The sequence below is a fragment of the Lissotriton helveticus genome, chromosome 8 (assembly GCF_964261635.1).
Source record: "Lissotriton helveticus chromosome 8, aLisHel1.1, whole genome shotgun sequence".
Classification (NCBI taxonomy): domain Eukaryota; kingdom Metazoa; phylum Chordata; class Amphibia; order Caudata; family Salamandridae; genus Lissotriton; species Lissotriton helveticus.
This window is the reverse complement of record NC_136069.1, coordinates 311,626,952-311,645,302: the sequence shown is the minus strand read 5'-3', so window position 1 is coordinate 311,645,302 and position 18,351 is coordinate 311,626,952. Positions and strand designations below refer to the sequence as shown.

General features: G+C 43.8%; 1 protein-coding gene across 1 annotated transcript in view; it reads left to right on the top strand.

Moving 5' to 3' along the window:
- LOC144771608 (cytochrome P450 2J6-like) overlaps positions 1-18,351 on the top strand; it is a 501,433-nt gene that overhangs the window by 286,481 nt on the left and 196,601 nt on the right. The window contains exons 6-7 of the mRNA XM_078655981.1: positions 8,599-8,740; positions 16,716-16,903. Of these exons, the coding sequence (XP_078512107.1) occupies positions 8,599-8,740; positions 16,716-16,903 (330 nt within the window). The remainder of the gene's footprint in view (positions 1-8,598; positions 8,741-16,715; positions 16,904-18,351) is intronic.

Sequence of the window (18,351 nt, the reverse complement as noted above, 5' to 3'; positions counted from 1 at the left end):
TGTGTCTTGTATGCTTCCAATTTATATTTCCACACCACCCACTACCAAATCATGTAATACTACATGGTTTCAAGCTGCATTGTTTTGGACTTTGTACTGTAGGCTAGTCAGTGCCTGGACCAGCTCACACTTTCAGCATCATGCCCTGCTTATGCACAGTGACAAATTCTGTATCATGTTTAAAGCATGCCTAAAAATCCCTCGCAACTCCCTCAACATCTAGGCCAAACTATTTCTAATATCTTATTCAACTATGCACTTTAAAAGGGAATCCAATTGAAGACCTAAGCCCTCTGCAGCCTTTTCCGAGGAATGAATGGCTGTATGAATTCTACATTGCAGAGCAAAACAGCCAAGCACATATGTCAGTGTTCCTCTTCCATGGACCTGTGTGAGTGGGGTCATGAGTTCATACATGATTCTGTTGGGGTGGGGTTTTTTTAAAGGCCAAGTTGTGGTGGATATACAAGTGTGGACTTTCATCAACAGAAATGTCAAGCAAGCAGCTACGGCCTGCAAAGCCTGCCCCATTACACCCTGTGCACCTTGTATTTCTGGGGAGGTGACACTGGCAAAAATTTCAGCAAATGTACCTTTTGGGGTAGGAAGCTCTGGCTTACGCTGCCTTCCCCAGTACCCTGAGATTGATGCTTAAAGGTTTCTTGAGTCAGAATTACAGATCTTTAGCATTGCTGCCTCTATGCTGCCTACATCTGAAGCTACAGTGTTGCCCTCTCATAGCCTAGCCCTGAATGAGGATGTATTTATATAGTCCCTTTGCTGAGAATTTTTGTGCATAATGGCATTTATGCTATAAACTTGCTGAATTGCCTAGAGGTGATGCACTTTGGAGGGGAGGCAATGTGTAAGACAGCGGAGCATGAGAGTCGTAGGCATTTAAAGGGGCTGGAAAGGATAGCAAGAACAGAAGAGGGTGCACCATTTAAGACAAGAAGATTAGTAATAGACATGTAAAAGGTGGAGGAAAGGATACTGATTCGAGAGAAAGGGATAGTGTGTGCGACAGAGGAGCATGATAGTGGGAGGCATTAAAAGGAGTTGGAAAGGTGTTGCGGGGTAGCAATAAGGGGTTGTACGCCTGGTCATGATAAAGAGGGTTTTATTTTTCCCAACACACGTCTACTTCTCAAGGATAATTTTTCAGGGTATAGGGAGTCAAGTCTGCGTTCCGTCTGGTCATCCGTTTTCTAACAGACTTCAGTGGGCTCCTCCTCCTCTCCAGGTGGTAGGCGGTAGATAGGTATTGCAGGAGACACTGTGGGGAATAAAGAAAACAATACTATGTAGAAGGGGTTGAATTTAAGGAACTTTAGGGCACAGTGTGAGAGGGCACCGCAAAACCATGACGCACATCTAAGAAAATAAGTGTGAGTGCTCAGGAAAGGGGTGCAAGCAGGAAAAGTAAGATAGGAGACGGCTTTATTTCGCTGGGCTCTCCCTCCTCTGTCTCCAACCCATGAACCATTCCCGTACCTGCGATAGCCACGCTCCCCCTGGAGCGTGGCGGGATGAAGCGTGGTATCGTTGGCCGTCCGGTGTTTGTAAAGGCTCCCAATGGTTCTTTTCCCGGGCTCCTTCTCTTCTCCAGCGGTCTTCTCTCTTTGGGCAACTCTGCGTCATCGCTCTTCGCCTCCGTCTTCTCCCCGTTGATGACACACACCGGTGTCATCTGGCATTCACTCCTTATTGGGCTGAAGTTGAAGACGTCAACAGGGGGTAGAGTCCCGTCATAAGGGATTCCCCGATTAAAGGAGCTGTCCTGGAATTCATCTGTCGGTTTCAGCAACGGTGACGTCGGTGAGTCCCACTCGTCCTGTTGGGGAGAGACAAGAGGGGGAGAGAGTGGGGTCGCAGTCCACCAGTCTTTGACATCTTCGTTTTCTGTCCTGGCCGCCCGACCTTGTTTCACAAGGATAGCCCAGGAAAAAAAGAGGGTTCAACGCTTAAGACGAGAAAATAAGTAAGAGACGTGTAAAAGCTAGGCTCTCTTATCACCTCCATCTCCCAGCTTGTAGCTGCCATTTTACTTTTAAGCTCCAAGATTTCCACCTTTCCATGCACCTCTACTCCTTCCCAACTTCCCACGAGATGCACCGCGCCCCCTCACCCCAATACAGCCAAGCTCAACCTGTCGTCTGAAAACTTCGCTAACTCACACAAGCCCTTGAACGCCACCCTTCTTCAACCTGCATCCCCTAGTAACCCTACTATCTACACTATTCCAACCATCTCCTCTGTCAGAACCAGGCATCCACCTAAACCCTCCCGAGCACCCCAGCATAAGTACAATACCCCGATAACCCTTCAGAGCCTTAGTGCCCCTGTCACCAAAACAGTCTTGACAGAGCTGCGCTGTCTGCTCCACAACTGCAGATCTGCAGTAAAACACAAACTTGAAATCTCCGATACCATCACCCATCACAATATTGACATGCTCTTCCTCACAGAGACCTGGTTCAACGATACCTCTCACTCTATGTTTGATCTCCTATTACCTACAGGCTATTCTATATTTAGGAATGACAAAACTGACAACATTGGGGGAGGTGTTGCAGTCATCTTTAGAAACTCCCTTCAACTTAAGACTTCTCCTATCAGCTCCTCCCACACCTTTGAATGCCTTTCTCTTGAGCTTCAATTGCACCACTGCTCACCCCTCAGATTCCATGTCATTTACCGCCCGCCTCGTAGTGGCCCTTCGTTTATGGAGGAACTCACTGACTTCATCAATGACCAATACTCGCAAAGTGACAATCAGACCTTCGTGGGTGCCTTCAATCTCCACTGGGGCTTACCGCAAGACTCTTCTGCGAACTCGCTGGCCACCTTCCTCTCTGCAAACGATCTTATCCAACACTGCACAGAATCAACACACTCTAAGGGCCCAATCCTGGACCTTGTTATTTCTAAAGCAGGCATGCTTTCTATCACTACCCCTATTCATGTAGACTGGTCTGACCACCTCCTCATCCCATTCCCACTTCACCTATTACACTCTATAACTCATGGCCAACCTAAGAGGGCTACCTCCTGGTTCTGTGATGCTAAAAATATTGATTTTGGTCCCTCTGTGAATCAGCTTATCACTTCCAAGGCTAGACTCGAACCTAGATGTTGACGAACTCACCTCCCAATGCCTCACAGTCCTTGCAGCCGAAATCAATAACGTCGCTCCAGTCAAAAGCAAAAAGATAAGGCCCATTCCCTCAGCACCTTGGTTCAATAAATCCCTCTATGAAGAAAGGAAGCAGCTAAGATTCCTGGAGAAACAATGGAGGCAAGTGCCCTCCACCGATAATTTGGCCACGCTTCGTTCAGCAAGATCCAAGTACCACAAGCACATCTTCCTTGGGAAAGCGTAGCACTTTAAAACCCTCCTTGACTCAGCCAAAAATAGACCCAAAAAAGTATTCGATCTCATCAAGATTCCTAACTGCTCTCCCCCAACCTCCAAGTTGGAGGATTCTACAAAGAAAGCAGTGGATTTCGCTATCTTCTTCGATGAAAAAGTGAAATCACTTGTGTATCAGGTCGCTCATCCTACCCCTCCAGAGGAGCGCAAATCCTCAGCCATTTGGCAGAACTTTTACCCCATATCTGAAGATACCCTTCTCAAGTGCACCTTTGAGACAAAGCCCTCCAACCATTCTCTGGACCCCATCCCCAGTGCCATTGCCATTGACTTCTATACCCATTCCCTTTCCTATTGGACCACTCTGGTCAACCTCTCCCTCTGTCAAGGCTCCCTTCCTGTCTCCTTCAAAACTGGGCAGGTCACCCCTCTGCTTAAAAAACCCACTACTGATGCGAATGACCTCAACAACTTCCACCCCATCACTAGCCTACCCTTACTTGCGAAGATCACAGAAAGATGTGTAGCGAAACAACTCTCTCGTCATATCAAGGACAATGATCTTCTTGACAATTGTTCATCCAAAACTGCAGCACTGAAACAGCCTTACTGCAAGTGGTTGATGATGCGCTGAGGATACTCGATTCGAGGAGGATCCTGTCTTCTAATTCTCCTTGACCTTTCTGCAGCCTTTGACAATGTCAATCACAACACCCTCCTTAACACTCTTCAACAGAGAATGGGCATGGAGGGCACTGTGCTTAACTGGTTTGCTTCCTTCCTCTCTGATAGATCCCAAATGATCAACATAGCGAACAGTCTTTCATTTCCTGTGGCGGTAGGTCAAGGTGTTCCTCAAGGCTCTATACTTGCACCCACATTGTTCAATCTCTATTTAGAACCACTGGGCAATCTCCTAAGTAAATCTGGGTTCCACTATCATCTCTATGCAGACGACACTTAAATCTACCTCAAGGTTGCCTCCACTCACGATCTCTCCATCCTAAGCTCTACTCTCGACTCCATTCAAAACTGCATGTCAACTCATCCACTGATTCTGAATCCTCCAAAACTGAATTCCTCCTCCTCTCCTCCTCACTCTCTCCTCCCCCGGTTCAATCATGGATGGATCAGATGAATCTACTTAACAATAAACCCATCATTGTCGACAGCGCAAAATCCGTTGGTGTCATACTCGACAAGAAACTCAATCTAATCTCCTACATCAATTCCATTGCAAAGTCTGCTCGATACCAACTGCGCCTTCTTTGGGGAATTCGTCGCTTCTTCCCGGAGCAGGACCTTAAAACCCTGGTGCAATCGCTGGTCCTCTCCAGACTGGACTACTGCAATTCTCTTCTTACTGGCCTCCCCAAATCCCACTTGTCCCCCACTTGTCCCCCTTAAATCTGTTCTCCATTCAGCAGCTCGTTTCATTTAAGGGGCCAAAAGAAGCGACCACATCACACCGATGTTATCCACCCTCCGCTGGCTTCCCATCGCGGCTAGAGCTATCTACAAGACTGCCTGTATCACCCACAAAGCCTTGCACTCCTCCTCTCCTTGCTACCTGACGAATACACTGAAACTCTCTGGAGGCTCTAGACCATCACGTAATGCGGAATATCTACTGCTTGAACCTCCCACTTTCAAGAAGGAAAGATCGATGGCCAAATCCTTTTCAGGCAACGCAGTGAGAATCTGGAACTCCCTTCCTCCTCAGCTCAGGACCACCACCTCCTCCCAGGCCTTCAAAACGGACCTCAAAGTTCTCCTCCTCCAAAGACACCTCCAAAATTAATTCACACCCTCTCTATTATCTGAAGGAGGACCTCCCATTACTGAAAATTCTATTCTCCATGACTATGGAAGTGCCTTCCCAGTGTGTTCTTGTGGTTGGAGTGTTTGCCATTTATTGCAGTATTATCCTTGTACCTGTGTTTGATACTCTTTTGTAACATGCACACGCCACTTTTCTCTTGTAACACACTGTTTGCTACCTCTCACATTTTGTTTGCTTTTGATACTTGCACAAGTGCCACCATTGCCTACGTAACGTTTGTTCTTGTGCCCGAGTGTCTAGCATATATTGCAGTATTATACCTCTAATTGTACTTTGTTTTCTCTTGTAACCTGCACACTTGTCACTTTTTCCTCCTGTAATGCACTGTTTGTTACCTCATGTATTTTGTTTGCTCACAATTGTCACTTTTACCTCATGTAATTTAACGTCTGCTTTTGTAACTTGTTCACTTGTAATTTTCTCCTCATGTATCATTACTGTTCCTATTGTGAAGCGCTCTGACGCCTTCGGGTAAAGTCTGCGCTACATAAAAACGCATAAATAAATAAATAAAAGGTAAGGGAAAGGATGCTGACAGGAGAGATAGGTGAGAAAGGGATAGTGTGTAAGACAGAGAAGAGGGTTAATGGGAGATGTGTATAAAGGTAGAAAGGAAAGCAGAAACAGGAGTGAAGCAATAAAATACTGTGAATTGTGTAAAGGAGAGGGGACAGAGAATAGACAGGAAGGAAGCAGAACCATGGCGATGCAAAGTAGATGTGTAAAGGCATGGGACTGTCTGTGCACCCTCACTGAAGTTCAAGAGTGACAGGAAGAGGCCTAGCCCAATTTGGATTGTTTGTGCCTCTTCTTCTAATCACCAGTCATGACATGGGGTATTTCGATGCTTGGTGATGTAGAACCTCGCCTCGCTGTCCCATATGGCCTTCAGGTTAATCAAAGTCCAGTCACAGCAGGTCCTGGACTTGTAGCTCAACCACAGCCACCACTGGCAAACCTGGCGAGGATCAGTCACAGACAGTTGCTTTCGACATTCACACAGGGCTTAAAACATGTTGTCTTGGGAGAGGACATTTCCCAAGTACGATGATGGAATTTTGTCAAAACATTGTCTCAAAGAGACGAGAGGTAGTTCCTGATCCACCTGTGATGGCATGGAAAGAAAGAAACTGACATCAGCATGCAAAAGTGGCACCTATATTGGCCGCACACATCATTTCCAGAGCAGAATTGCATTCGTGCAACCTACTGGTGTACAGAAGTACTGCTCAAAAGTTTCCAGATCCAATCAGAACCGTCAGGGGTGTTCAAAAGGCGAAGTATGTGATGTTAGAACTCTCTATCAGAAACAATATTTTGGTATCACTATATTTTTGTAGACAATATTTTGTCATGCAACCTTTCTCTGCACCTTTTCTTTCAGAGTATGCCTGCTTTGTTTTTATAGCAGCATATATCAGAGTGTATATTTAAATCTTTTTTTACAGGATATGGCTCCAGAAGACAATCACTTAAATCCAGGTCTATGCTAAGCTTTTACAGGTGTTCTTTCACAGTATTCAAACTGGAATGAGAAAGCCATCTCTGGCACAATTTTCCTACACTGTCCATAGTTGCAGTCAAAGTCATATGTCATATCGGGGATCTGGTCTGTTTCGGGTTGGACCAGTGGGTTGAGATAGAAATCTGTGCATACACATGTGCATATCTATTAACCACAAAGTTATTCACTCTGAATCAAAGATCATTAAGCTGTATGTCCCATTCTACACCATTTCAGTTTTATCATTGTCAGTAACATTTTCAATTTCTAATCTGTAAAGTTTGTCAATTACATTTTTGCAACTGGTGGTGTCTTTAAATCTTTAGAAGATGCAAAGCTCATGGACGTGGTTTGTCTTATTTAGGAACATCATTTTTCTGCATGTATGGCCTAAATTTGCCAAAGGTTAGTCCCCTATACACTTTTTTAATGTATTCGTTCCTTTCTGTATACATACCTTCGTTCTTTAAATGAATCAATGTATTGAATAGGATAAATAAGCATGTGCTTCGCAATCAGTCTTTTTTCAATTTTTCTGAGAATAGTGAAGAAGCAGAATGATTAGACCTGTCATCATCATTAAAACAGGGAAACCTATTTATATGCGTGGTCCAACAGTGATCCAACTGTGTATAATTATATATTTCTCTATGGCAATTAGATTGGAGAATTTATTTGTATCCATAATCATGAAAAACAGCTCTTGATGATTTCCTGCATTTAAATAAGGATCCTCCTCATTGTTTAACTCAATCATTCATTCATTATTTATCAGCATTTATGTCCCACAAACTGGCAAAAGGGCCATAAATTCCAATTTTGTCCAGAAAGATTTTTAAAGCAAACAACACAGTCCAGCAGCACAGGCTATGCATTGATGTTAGCAGTATGATAATCCATTTTTACTCTGTAAGAAGAAGAATGAGGTTACAATTTCTGAACTGCAGGAAAAGGCACTATTTTACTAGGTAGGCACTTTCCATGTACCAAGAACAAATTATAATCAACATTGGAATCCACATATCCACATTAGAATGGACAGAACTTCATCAGCAACATAGATAAATGACCATGATTAAAATGCATCTGTCAATGAACCCCACCTTAGGGACCCGTCAATCAGAAGCTTTAGTACGTTTATCTTTGTCAGTGGTGGAGTCATAGTTCTTCATGTTGGACAATTTAATTCTAATTTCTTGCCCAGTCTGCAATATATTTAACTGTAAAAGAGGGCCTGCTGATTTGATGTTCGACTCTGCCACCTTTCCAGGGACATCAAGGTCAGGCACAAACATTTATACTCCAAAGACTAATTTGTATAGGGTGTGACTACCATTTACTCTAGGCAAGTCATACATTCTAGGTAACCATTTCTTTCCTGTATCCAAAAACCAGGCAGAACGAGTGTGAATATAGTAGCTGTCATGCTGTACATCTTCCAATCATATTAGGGACATTTCTTTCTCCACCCCCAGTAAAACTGGGGGTTGAACAGATACCATTGTCTGTGAGAAGCAGTCACTGACTATGTGTGCAAGCACACCACCCCTATGCAATGCTGCAGCCTCCTATATGGATGGCTTTCTCATTCATTACCTCTGTTGTCAGCAATGCAGATCCCTCTGGCAGCCCTTGGCTAGTGTCCCTGTTGCCAGAGATGAAGCACAGAACAGCATGTGGGGTACAGGGATGCCTTTCATCGTGCAGGAGGTTTGGAGTAAGTGTGCCAGCCTGAGATCAGTGTATTATGCAGTGTGAAGCCCAGATTGTGGATGATAGAAGCACAATCAGGGAGTCAGGAGATTGCTTTTTGTCAGTGCTGGTGCTCTATGTGACTTTGAGCTTAGAGCTTATTCAGTAAAACTCTTCCCTCTGCAGGCCCAAGATGATTCAAGAGCTGCATATGATGAGGCCAACCTGGTACAAGTTGTGGTGGACTTGTTCATCGCAGGCTCAGAAACCACTACTGCCACACTCCTGTGGGCCCTGCTTTATGTGGTAAAACATCCCGAGATACAAGGTGAGTTGTTGAGTAAACGACAGTTCAAGTATACCGATCTGCATAATCCTTTAATTGTATAATATGGAATGAAAAGTTCTCTATGGTTGCAAATTCGAGGTGGACTCAAGTATAGATGTTGATGCTTGCACCCACTATGTACCTATGTGATAAAGAAATAGAATGTTGATATTTGACCTAAAAAATACTGTAGTTAGAAACATGTTGACAAGCAAAATCAATCCCAGAAATCCTTTATAGCATTTGAGATATCCTGTCAGAGAACACCTCAAACCCCAACAGGTGCCGTCAAATAAGGCAACATTCTAGCATACATATTGTTTGTGAAACTTAGAGATGCAGGATTTGGTGAAGCAAATTGCTGTTTATTCACTTCACAGGGTAGCCCCTATTATGGAATATTCTATTAGGGTGATTTTTATTCTATTTATGATTTACATCAACAAACCCACGAGGACATTTGCATAAAAGCTGACATTTCCTTAAAGACCCCCACATCATATCCCTGTACACAATTTTACATACTGATGTAAGTCTCTTTCACACTTGAGTGATACATATATCCTTCATTACTCCTTATGGGTTAGTTGCTCTTCAGACTGCACAGGTACTGTAGAATTGGTGACCAGATATCAGTCTGCTAGTCTCTGGTAATAGTTTCTGACACCCACTGGTTGAAAGTTCATACCTTGGCTACGTCCATGACTGTTTAAACCTGTCAAGACTTTTTTGGAACTAAATTAAGAAAAAAAAACCTGCATATTTTGGACAACATTGCATGTTGTTCCTGTTTGACTCTCTACTGTCAAAACTGGGTATAAACTTTCAGTCACTACAGCTCTACTCCACCTTTTCATTTGATCCTCTCGCTTCTCAAATGGGTAACTCGAAAACAATCTTCTATATTTTCTACCACCTGTATCCTTTTCTCTCTCAAATGCTTCCTTTTCCCACTCTACCAATGCTTCATACTGTGTACGTCTGGGATTTGGCTCCAAAGAGTTTATCTTATCTGTCAATTTTTGCAAAATGCTCACATTAAACGTACCAAACTCAGGGAAAGCTAACATTCCTTCATTCTTTGTATATTTTCTCCAGTTTTCTAACCAAACACATGTATGGTACCCTCGCTCCATCATCACTTTTCTATTAGTAATTTCTACCCAACAGAAACAATGAGACCTTTCTGTATTCCTCTTTTCCCTGTTTGTTAACTTCTATCCTACCCCAGTGAGTCTTACACCAACCAACCAATCACAATTAACTATGTAATTTCAGTCCTATTTATTATCAGCGCATCTCACACTAGTCAACCAATCACCACTCTGTTCGCCCCCGCTGTCTGACCAATGCCAGCGCGGTTCTTTGTGACGTCAGTTTACTCCTGCTACTGACCCTCCCTTTATAATCTGCTCTTCGATACACACCTGCTGTATTCTCCAATACCAGTGCAGCACCTTTGTGACGTCAATATCACTACTGCTACTGACCCCTCCTTTACAAAATCTTACGGCAATATTTTTCTGAATTTATTTTTCTTAATCAAAATTGGTTAGTAACGACATATAAAGACGATGCTACTTTGTCTGCTCCGCTAAATAAATAGATAGTCTTCACCTTTCAAAGAGATTTTCTTACACTGCAAGCAATAATAATGGCAAGCGTTATTTCACTTTTCTAGCAAGCTCCGAAGTGACCTAGTCCTTCTCTAGGGATGAAACCGAGGTTTCACAAGAGGATCTTTTGACGTACAAAAAGGGTGTCCAGTTACTCCTCCCGGAGATACTGCCAGAGTTTCAAAAGGTAAGTCTTTGATGTTACAGACTCTCCTCTTTCACACAAAAATTCGCCTAAATATATTACCAATTACCCTACCTAGCTTTTCAGTATTATCGCAACAGACAAAGTACTTCTGCAGTGTGATTTTTTTACCACACTCTTCTACTGCCTACGTCAGGCTAATTCCTTCCCGGGATTCCTCTGACAACTCTTGTACCTGTACTTCTGGACAACATATAAACGAGTCACTAACTCTTCAGGTTAACCCCTTCGACGCTCATGACGAGCTGGGCTCGTCATGGCATAGCCTCCTCGCACGCTCATGACGAGCCCAGCTCGTCACGTAACATGCGCTTTCGCAAAACCCAGCGTACGGGCGGAATTCCGCACGCACGCATGCGGTTAAAACATATAATGAATACTCAATAACCATTACCTAATTAATCAATCATTAAACCATAACTCTGCTACCAATAAACTGATCCAGCGCAAACCCAGTATTTTGATCAGGGATGAACATTGAATAAAATTACATACTTTCGCCCATACACAGACACCCAAATCCCTGTTGTGCTGAAGTCAAGTTTGCAAATTTCTTTCAAAATCTTTACTCTGTTGATCAATAATTAGACAATCCACAGTTTTCACAGTAAACATGTTATTCAATTCCCATCTACTTGGTCGATGGACAAATTAGTTGAAGAATTGAAGGCAATGGCAATTCTATACAAAGTTCTAATCATAAACCTGACTAAAATAACCACAGCCTCTTAGTTTGCAAATTATTCATTTTTATCTAAACTCAATGCATTAATCTTGCAAAAACTTCATGAGAGAGAGTACAATCTAATCAAAACATTCAGCAAATAAACAATCTTAAAAAACATATGTTGCATTGAGTGGATAGGTAAAGAGACATCAGACAATATGCATTAATCAAAATTCATCAATTTGGAGGAATAGATGAAGAGACAAAAAGTGCAAGGAAATTCGAGGTAGGCGTCTCCATCATCTCCGTGGCTTATTTGCTATTACCACTGCGGTCGACTTTACATGCTACACAGTTAGTTTAACTAATGTATGTATTGGCCACATTTCTGCATGAAGTGATACCACAAAATCCTGGCATAATTCTGTGCACTACTAACTCAAGCCCTATTTTGAGTCTATAATTGGGGCTGCATCACACAGAGTTTTTGGGATTGCTTCAAGACCACTGTCGCAATATTTGCTCAATGCCTGTTTTACTGTCTCCTCGTCACTCAATTCTTTACCTGGATGTTTCTCCTATTTTTCTTATGGATATTGTTCTTTTTACGGGTCACTCTTACCACGCATAATACAGCCTGGTTCTATACACCAACAATTGCTACATCGAGCATACGTTGGAGTCGTGTGTGACTTGTTATTTAATATTACAACATAGCAAGTGCTATGTATGACTATATTGATATTCTCTCTATGTAATATACTCTGTTTTCTTTGTTGTCTTTTGGTTTGTGTTTTACTAGGTTGGGTAAAAAGAGACTACGAACAAAATGAGTCTCCTAAGTGCCTCAGACACACCTGACCCTACATTTGGGTATGGTGAGAGTATTGCGTGTTCTTCCCAGACTCTCAAGGTTTTTTTTACTTCACTTTCGCGGTCCTGACGAAGCACACTGCGCATCCATTAGGGACCCACCTTATGCGCGAAACATGTTGACCACATTGCACTTTCACATCACCCCCATGGACTGAGAGTACTGGGAGCATATCTACCCCCTTACACATTTGTTTTATGGTTACGCTCCAGTCCCTTTGGTTTTACCTTCCGGACCCCTGAATAAAGTTATATTGGAGCACTGAAGAGGTAATTTTATTTTCACTCACACACTTTTTTCACAGGGTCCTTACACCCACATGCACAACTGCGGCACCTCCTAAAAAAGATCTCCGACAAAGAGCCCTCTCGCGGGGCCCGTGGGGGACTGCAGCACCACTTCCACGAGGAGCAACGCCTGATGATGAAGCATGGCACCCACAAGGGTGTGTGAGGGCACCATTGTCTAAAGGAGGAATTCCCCTATCCTGATTTATATTTATATGTTCCTCACTCTTGCTTCAGACACATTCTTTCTCAATAAATAGTTGTAGAAAAATGTCTCCTCATTTAGGAACAGCTACCACTCAATGTGTGTACAAGAATTCAAGTCATCAGAATACCAACCCAAATAATTTGAAAGTAGGAAAACCACCACCCAGGCCTATGTAGTGGTAGGGGACCCCCGGACAGAGAGTCAGGGATCAAACACTCAAGTATCAGGACAGGGACAGGACAGGAACAGCTAGGCCTCTCTGCAACCCGACAATCAACGGTGCATCCCTCTCTCTCCTCCCGTTCCTTCCGAAACTCGCACCAGCAGACCCCACCCCTAAATCACCTACTCTTTATACCTTTAATTCACATGTCCATTTAACTAAAGTTGCTAAAATCGCCTGTCCCAGCAACAGGATAGGCTGAAATCTAGGGGAGGGTGGTCACCCTACCATTTGACCATGATTCTTTGACTACCCCATTGTTAGGCTTCCGTTCCCACATATTCATTTTTTCATCCCTTCTCTCTCATGAGTATATGTGTAACAATCAAGGAACAAAAGTTAATACATTCAACAACTACAGAATTTTTTCATGAAGACACTGGAGTTGGCCGCATGCCAAGCATATTGTCCTTCACCGAGTCACGCTCTTTCAGCCTGTTCAGGAGTTCAGCCTCTTGGTCACGTGCTCTAGGTGCGCGTCCCATTCCTCCTTCCACAGTAGTGTCGAGTTAATTCAAAATGGGGCAGTCGTTTGTTACCAAAAAACAGGAAAACAGACATTTATTAATTATGTGATAATGTAATCTTCTCTGTTAATCACCCACCTTGTCTCTACTCCATATTAATAGTTAACCGAGCATAGCATAAGCAGAAAAGCGGCATTAATTATTTGAATAAAGCAATACACCTCATTCTTTTTTCTCTATATTCATGCGGACTTGCTGTGCAAGCTTTTGTATCTCATTCTAAACACAATATTATCACATTTCCGATTATTTACATATGTTAGGATTAATTCATGCATATTACAAAGCAAATTTTCCATGTGTGATGTGAGGGTGCACGTTAGGAAATATCCACTAATTACAGTTAGTACATGTTACAGGGGTACTCAATACGAGCGGTTTTTGTTTAGCGAAATCCTGCTCCATCAGCCGCAAGGAGATGCAAAACTAATAGCTCAACATATGTTCTATCAAATTTGGACCCCCTGGTTTGTCCTACCAGGGGGTCTTTCCATCTGGAAGCTCAGTTATCACCTTCCTTATCTCCCCTAGTGAGAAGGGCTGTAAAATAAATTGCCTTTATCCCTCTCCCTATCAGGCTATGTAGTACAAAAATATGGCCATACAGACTTAATTCTCAGCGCTCCTGCTGGAAAAAGGGAGATCCAATAGGATCCTGGGGTGTAGAAATGACACCTACCCCACAAAACGGCATCCTATCTTTGGATGATTATCTGGAGGAAGCTGATCTGGTGTAAAGCTGAACGAGAGCCCGGTAATAGAGGATAGCTCCTGAACTCCGGTGCCATCTTGGTAAAGTGAGGAGCCGAGACGCCGGGATCCGGGGGCCTGCAACCCAACAAAAGAATACCAGGCCTTGAGGTTCTGATCCTGCTGGTGTGCAGTAGGCGGACTGAGCAGCAGGGCTGGTAGAGACACGCAGATGACGCGGGCAGAAGTACTGTGGCGGACCAGGTGGCCGTCTCTGCGGGCCGCACAGAGCGGCTCCAAGAGTGGCAACCATATAGAGAAGAATGTCCCTGCGTGCAACTCCTGAGAGGTATGGGAGCCGGGAGATTCGAGGAGGACCGAAACATAGTGAGCCCCCAAGAATAAAGTGGGTGGGCCTTAGCTGAGTCTAACCCTGTGAAGGGACCGGACACTGCAACGCACTGTTGGAGCCCCGTGGCCAATATAGTAAGAGCCCAGACACACTTGGTGCTTGTCCTGGTGAGGGGGAACACAGATCCATAACACGAGTCTGTCCATGTAAGCATCGACCGGCTGTAGCCTGTGGAGAGGGAATAAAAGTCTGTACAAAGGGCTTACCTAGAACCGGGAGAGTTGTCTCAATGCCAGTGGGGGGAAGCGAAGAGACCTGTAGAGTAAACATCTGAATAAGAGCCTCCAGAACACCTGAAGGAGAAGGCGGAGACTGGCACGAGAATTGGGGACAGGCTGCGCCCTGTCTCAAGCAGCGACGAGACTGATAGCAGAGTAAGGGGGAGGAGAGACCAACACAATAAGCCACCGAGGCCACTGGAAAATACCTCGAGAGCTTCCAATAGAGTTCACTGGTGAAAGGACAAGACGCAGAAGTACTGCCTGAACTGGGCATATAGAATATGAGCACGTACAGAGAATATTGAAGCTGGAGGGAAGGGAGGTGCATGATGAGTGATCCTTGAGACTAGTGAAGTGACACTTATACCGACCAGGACAAGGGCTCCCATGGTCGGATTCTTTGGGCCAAGAGCACTGTGGGCCCATAGATAGAGGTTCTTTAGTGATACCAGCCAGTGCCTGAGGAGAATTTATAGCATGCACCTATAACAAGTGGATATCCTGACACATCTGAGGGGCCTACTGGACTGAAAGAAGTGACAGTGATCCTCGACCTGTGGCCTTCTCAGAGACCAAGTCTACGTGCATCCTAATGTACCAATATAGTGAAAGGCCAAGGTACCCGGGTACAGTCAAATAACATTTCCAATTATGCGCTGCCATGTCCACCGGAGTCGGTGCAACAAGCAGTGGATGCAGAGGTGCAAGGAGAAGAGGCCATACACTTGGTGGTCCGCGATCCATCACTGCCAGACATTATGGCAACAATACAGTCTACCAGGAATGGCATGGTCAATAAAATTGATGCAGTGGCCATTGACGTTAACCTACTAAGATGTGACCTACGCCAGGTAACAAGCAGGGTCACTGCAAATGAGCAAAATGTGGAGGCCCTACAGGCAGAAGTTAAGGTAATGAAGGAAACTGTCTCGGATTTGTCCAATCGTATCTGTACTTGATGATAGAGCCGAAGATGAAGAGGGACGATCAAGGAGAAATAACCTGAGATTTGTGGGATTTCCAGAGCGAGCGAAAGGGCCCTCTGCAGAACTGGTCTTGGAGAATTGGATTATCAAGGTCCTGGCTCCCAAGAAACTATCATAGTTTTTCAATATTTAAAGGGCACATAGAGCGTTGGTTCCTCCCCTGCGACCCGGGGCACCCCCACGGGCTATTATTGCGCGTTTTTCCAACTATCGTGACTGAGATGTGATACTGTAGGCCACTCGTCAAAGGGAAGTGCCATCATACGCGGGTCATCGCATTGCTATTTTCCCGGATTACATCCAATGTGTGCAAGATCAAAAGAGAACATTCATGGCAGTCAAAAGATGATTAGGCGAAGAAGGGATGAAATATAGCTTTTTCTCTACGACTGAGGCATCTAAATGGTTGGAAGCTCTGGGGGGGGACACAGTGCACAGTGGGGCAGAGACTCCCAGAGATCTGAACACTCAAAAATTTCCGAGCGAAATGGGGATACAGAATAGACCCTCTACAACGGCACAGCCGACAAAGGTGGATAGTACGGGTTGCATCCAGGTATGCCCGAATGGAACACTGCAGTTAGCTGATCCCTCATCTGAATCGGATACCTCCATACAAGATCTACTGGTGTCTCCTTCGCAGGGCTATGGCATCTACTAACATAGCAAAATGCTGGGCCATCGGCCAAGCTCTACATAACCCTTTATTTATTGATTCCAAATATCTCATTTCTGCTCTCACTTTTGTATCAGAAAATCAGATGCATTTGCTATTGATGTGGATTTATGTGGTCGTGGCAGTAAGATAGGACACTAAGTTTCCTCTGCAGTTTCCAACTTGCAGATAGTACTGTTAAAAAGTCTATATTATCAATATTACATCTTTGTTAAGTTCTTAGAGTACCACAATTGCACTGAGAGAATCTTCTCCTATTTAGGAGTTACAAAGCTTGTGAATGCCACAGGCCTGAATCCTCCCAACGTGATTGGAGAGGAAAGGGGAGAATGGGTAGTCTCTATTGCATCTCCCACTAGTAACTATTGCATATCTTTCCCCAGAGAAAATCCAGAGAGAGCTTGATGATGTAATTGAACCCAACAAAACAATCCAATATGAACACCGGATGAAGCTGCCATACACCAATGCAGTGATCCATGAGATACAGCGCTACAGCAGTATTGTTCCCCTTGGCCTACCACATCTTTGTGTGAAGGACACCACTATTCAGGGCTTCCATCTTAAAAAGGTAATGATGTTTGTCATTGAGTTCTCAGGAAGGTTACTTCTCTTTGATTCAGAGACATGCGATTGCTTCTGTGTCGTTGGCTTCACTTTGCATATTTTATAAACTCATAGCTTTGAGTACAGATCATTCATGCAAAACATTGGGGTGATGGAGTACTGGCAAATCTTTGCATTTATGGGAAAAGTGCTCAATTCAGAAGGCATAACACTGCTTATACAATGTAAAAGGGACACACCAGTTTTGCTCAAGCTAAGGCTTGATTCTGATTTCAGGCAAAACTGTTAAAGGAAACTCCACCTGCGGAATCTCTTCCATCTTGGGAATATTATGTTGGAGGAAATTTCACAGGTGGATTCTTTCTGGATCTACGACTCCCTCGGATATTGGAGGGTTTCCCACTATTATCAAACTCTGAATCATGCCCTGCCATTCCAACTGCACTATACTGTCACTCCTCCCTACACCACCACCTGTAACCTGTCACAGTCTGCCATAACTCGCCACAGTGGGTAGAAGTGGGCAGCAGTAGGAAGCAATAGGCGGTGATTAGTGCTACAGAGGGATTTCCTTCTGGGGATGATTAGCGGGTGTTGGCTGCACAGGTAGCAAAACACAGTTGACTTTTCTGGGGGAAAGGTCTGGAGGGCCACAAGTGATCCCTGACATTTCTCCAGGCCTCAGGTTTCAGCCTCCTACTACCAGCTTGCGGTGCCTCAAATCCTCATCACATCACATCAATCCTTGCTTTGAGTAGCTGACAATCCTGTAAAAGCAAATTTAAATTTGCAGTCATATTCCCTAGGTGGAGGAGATTCCGCCTGAAATCAGAATCAAGCCTTAGTTTGAGTAAAACGGGTGTATTCCTTTTTCATTGTGTAAGCAGTGTTCTAGGAGTGGGAGAGTTGTATCTAGAAGGGGGAGGTGGCATGAAGGCGGCTCTCAGTGTGGCTTGTGTGCCCAGCATGATGTCACAACAATATAATAGGGCAATAACTTTCTATTTACTGGTACTGGCTGACATAAGAGTAAGCCTATCAGCACTTGGGAGCAAAGAGTTGCCCTAAGAATGAGTTGGTGCTGTGGCTTCCAACAAAACGAAAACCTCTTAAGATCCTTTTCAGGATCCTTTCTACAAGAATAACTAAGAAACAGCCATTGTGAAACTCTTTAGAGAAACAGAATTTATATATATATATTTATATATATAGAAAACATATCTATAATGGATTATATATATATATATATTCACTGAAAAAACCATAGGTTAGAGACCATATATAGTTAGGAATTAGCATTTAAAAAACCTTGAAAATTCACTGAAAAAACCATAGGTTATAGACCATATATAGTTAGGGCTTAGCATTTAAAAAACCTTATTTTACTCACACAAAACCATTGAAATTCCATATATAGTTAGTTGCACTAACTATATATCGTGCACCCTCAAT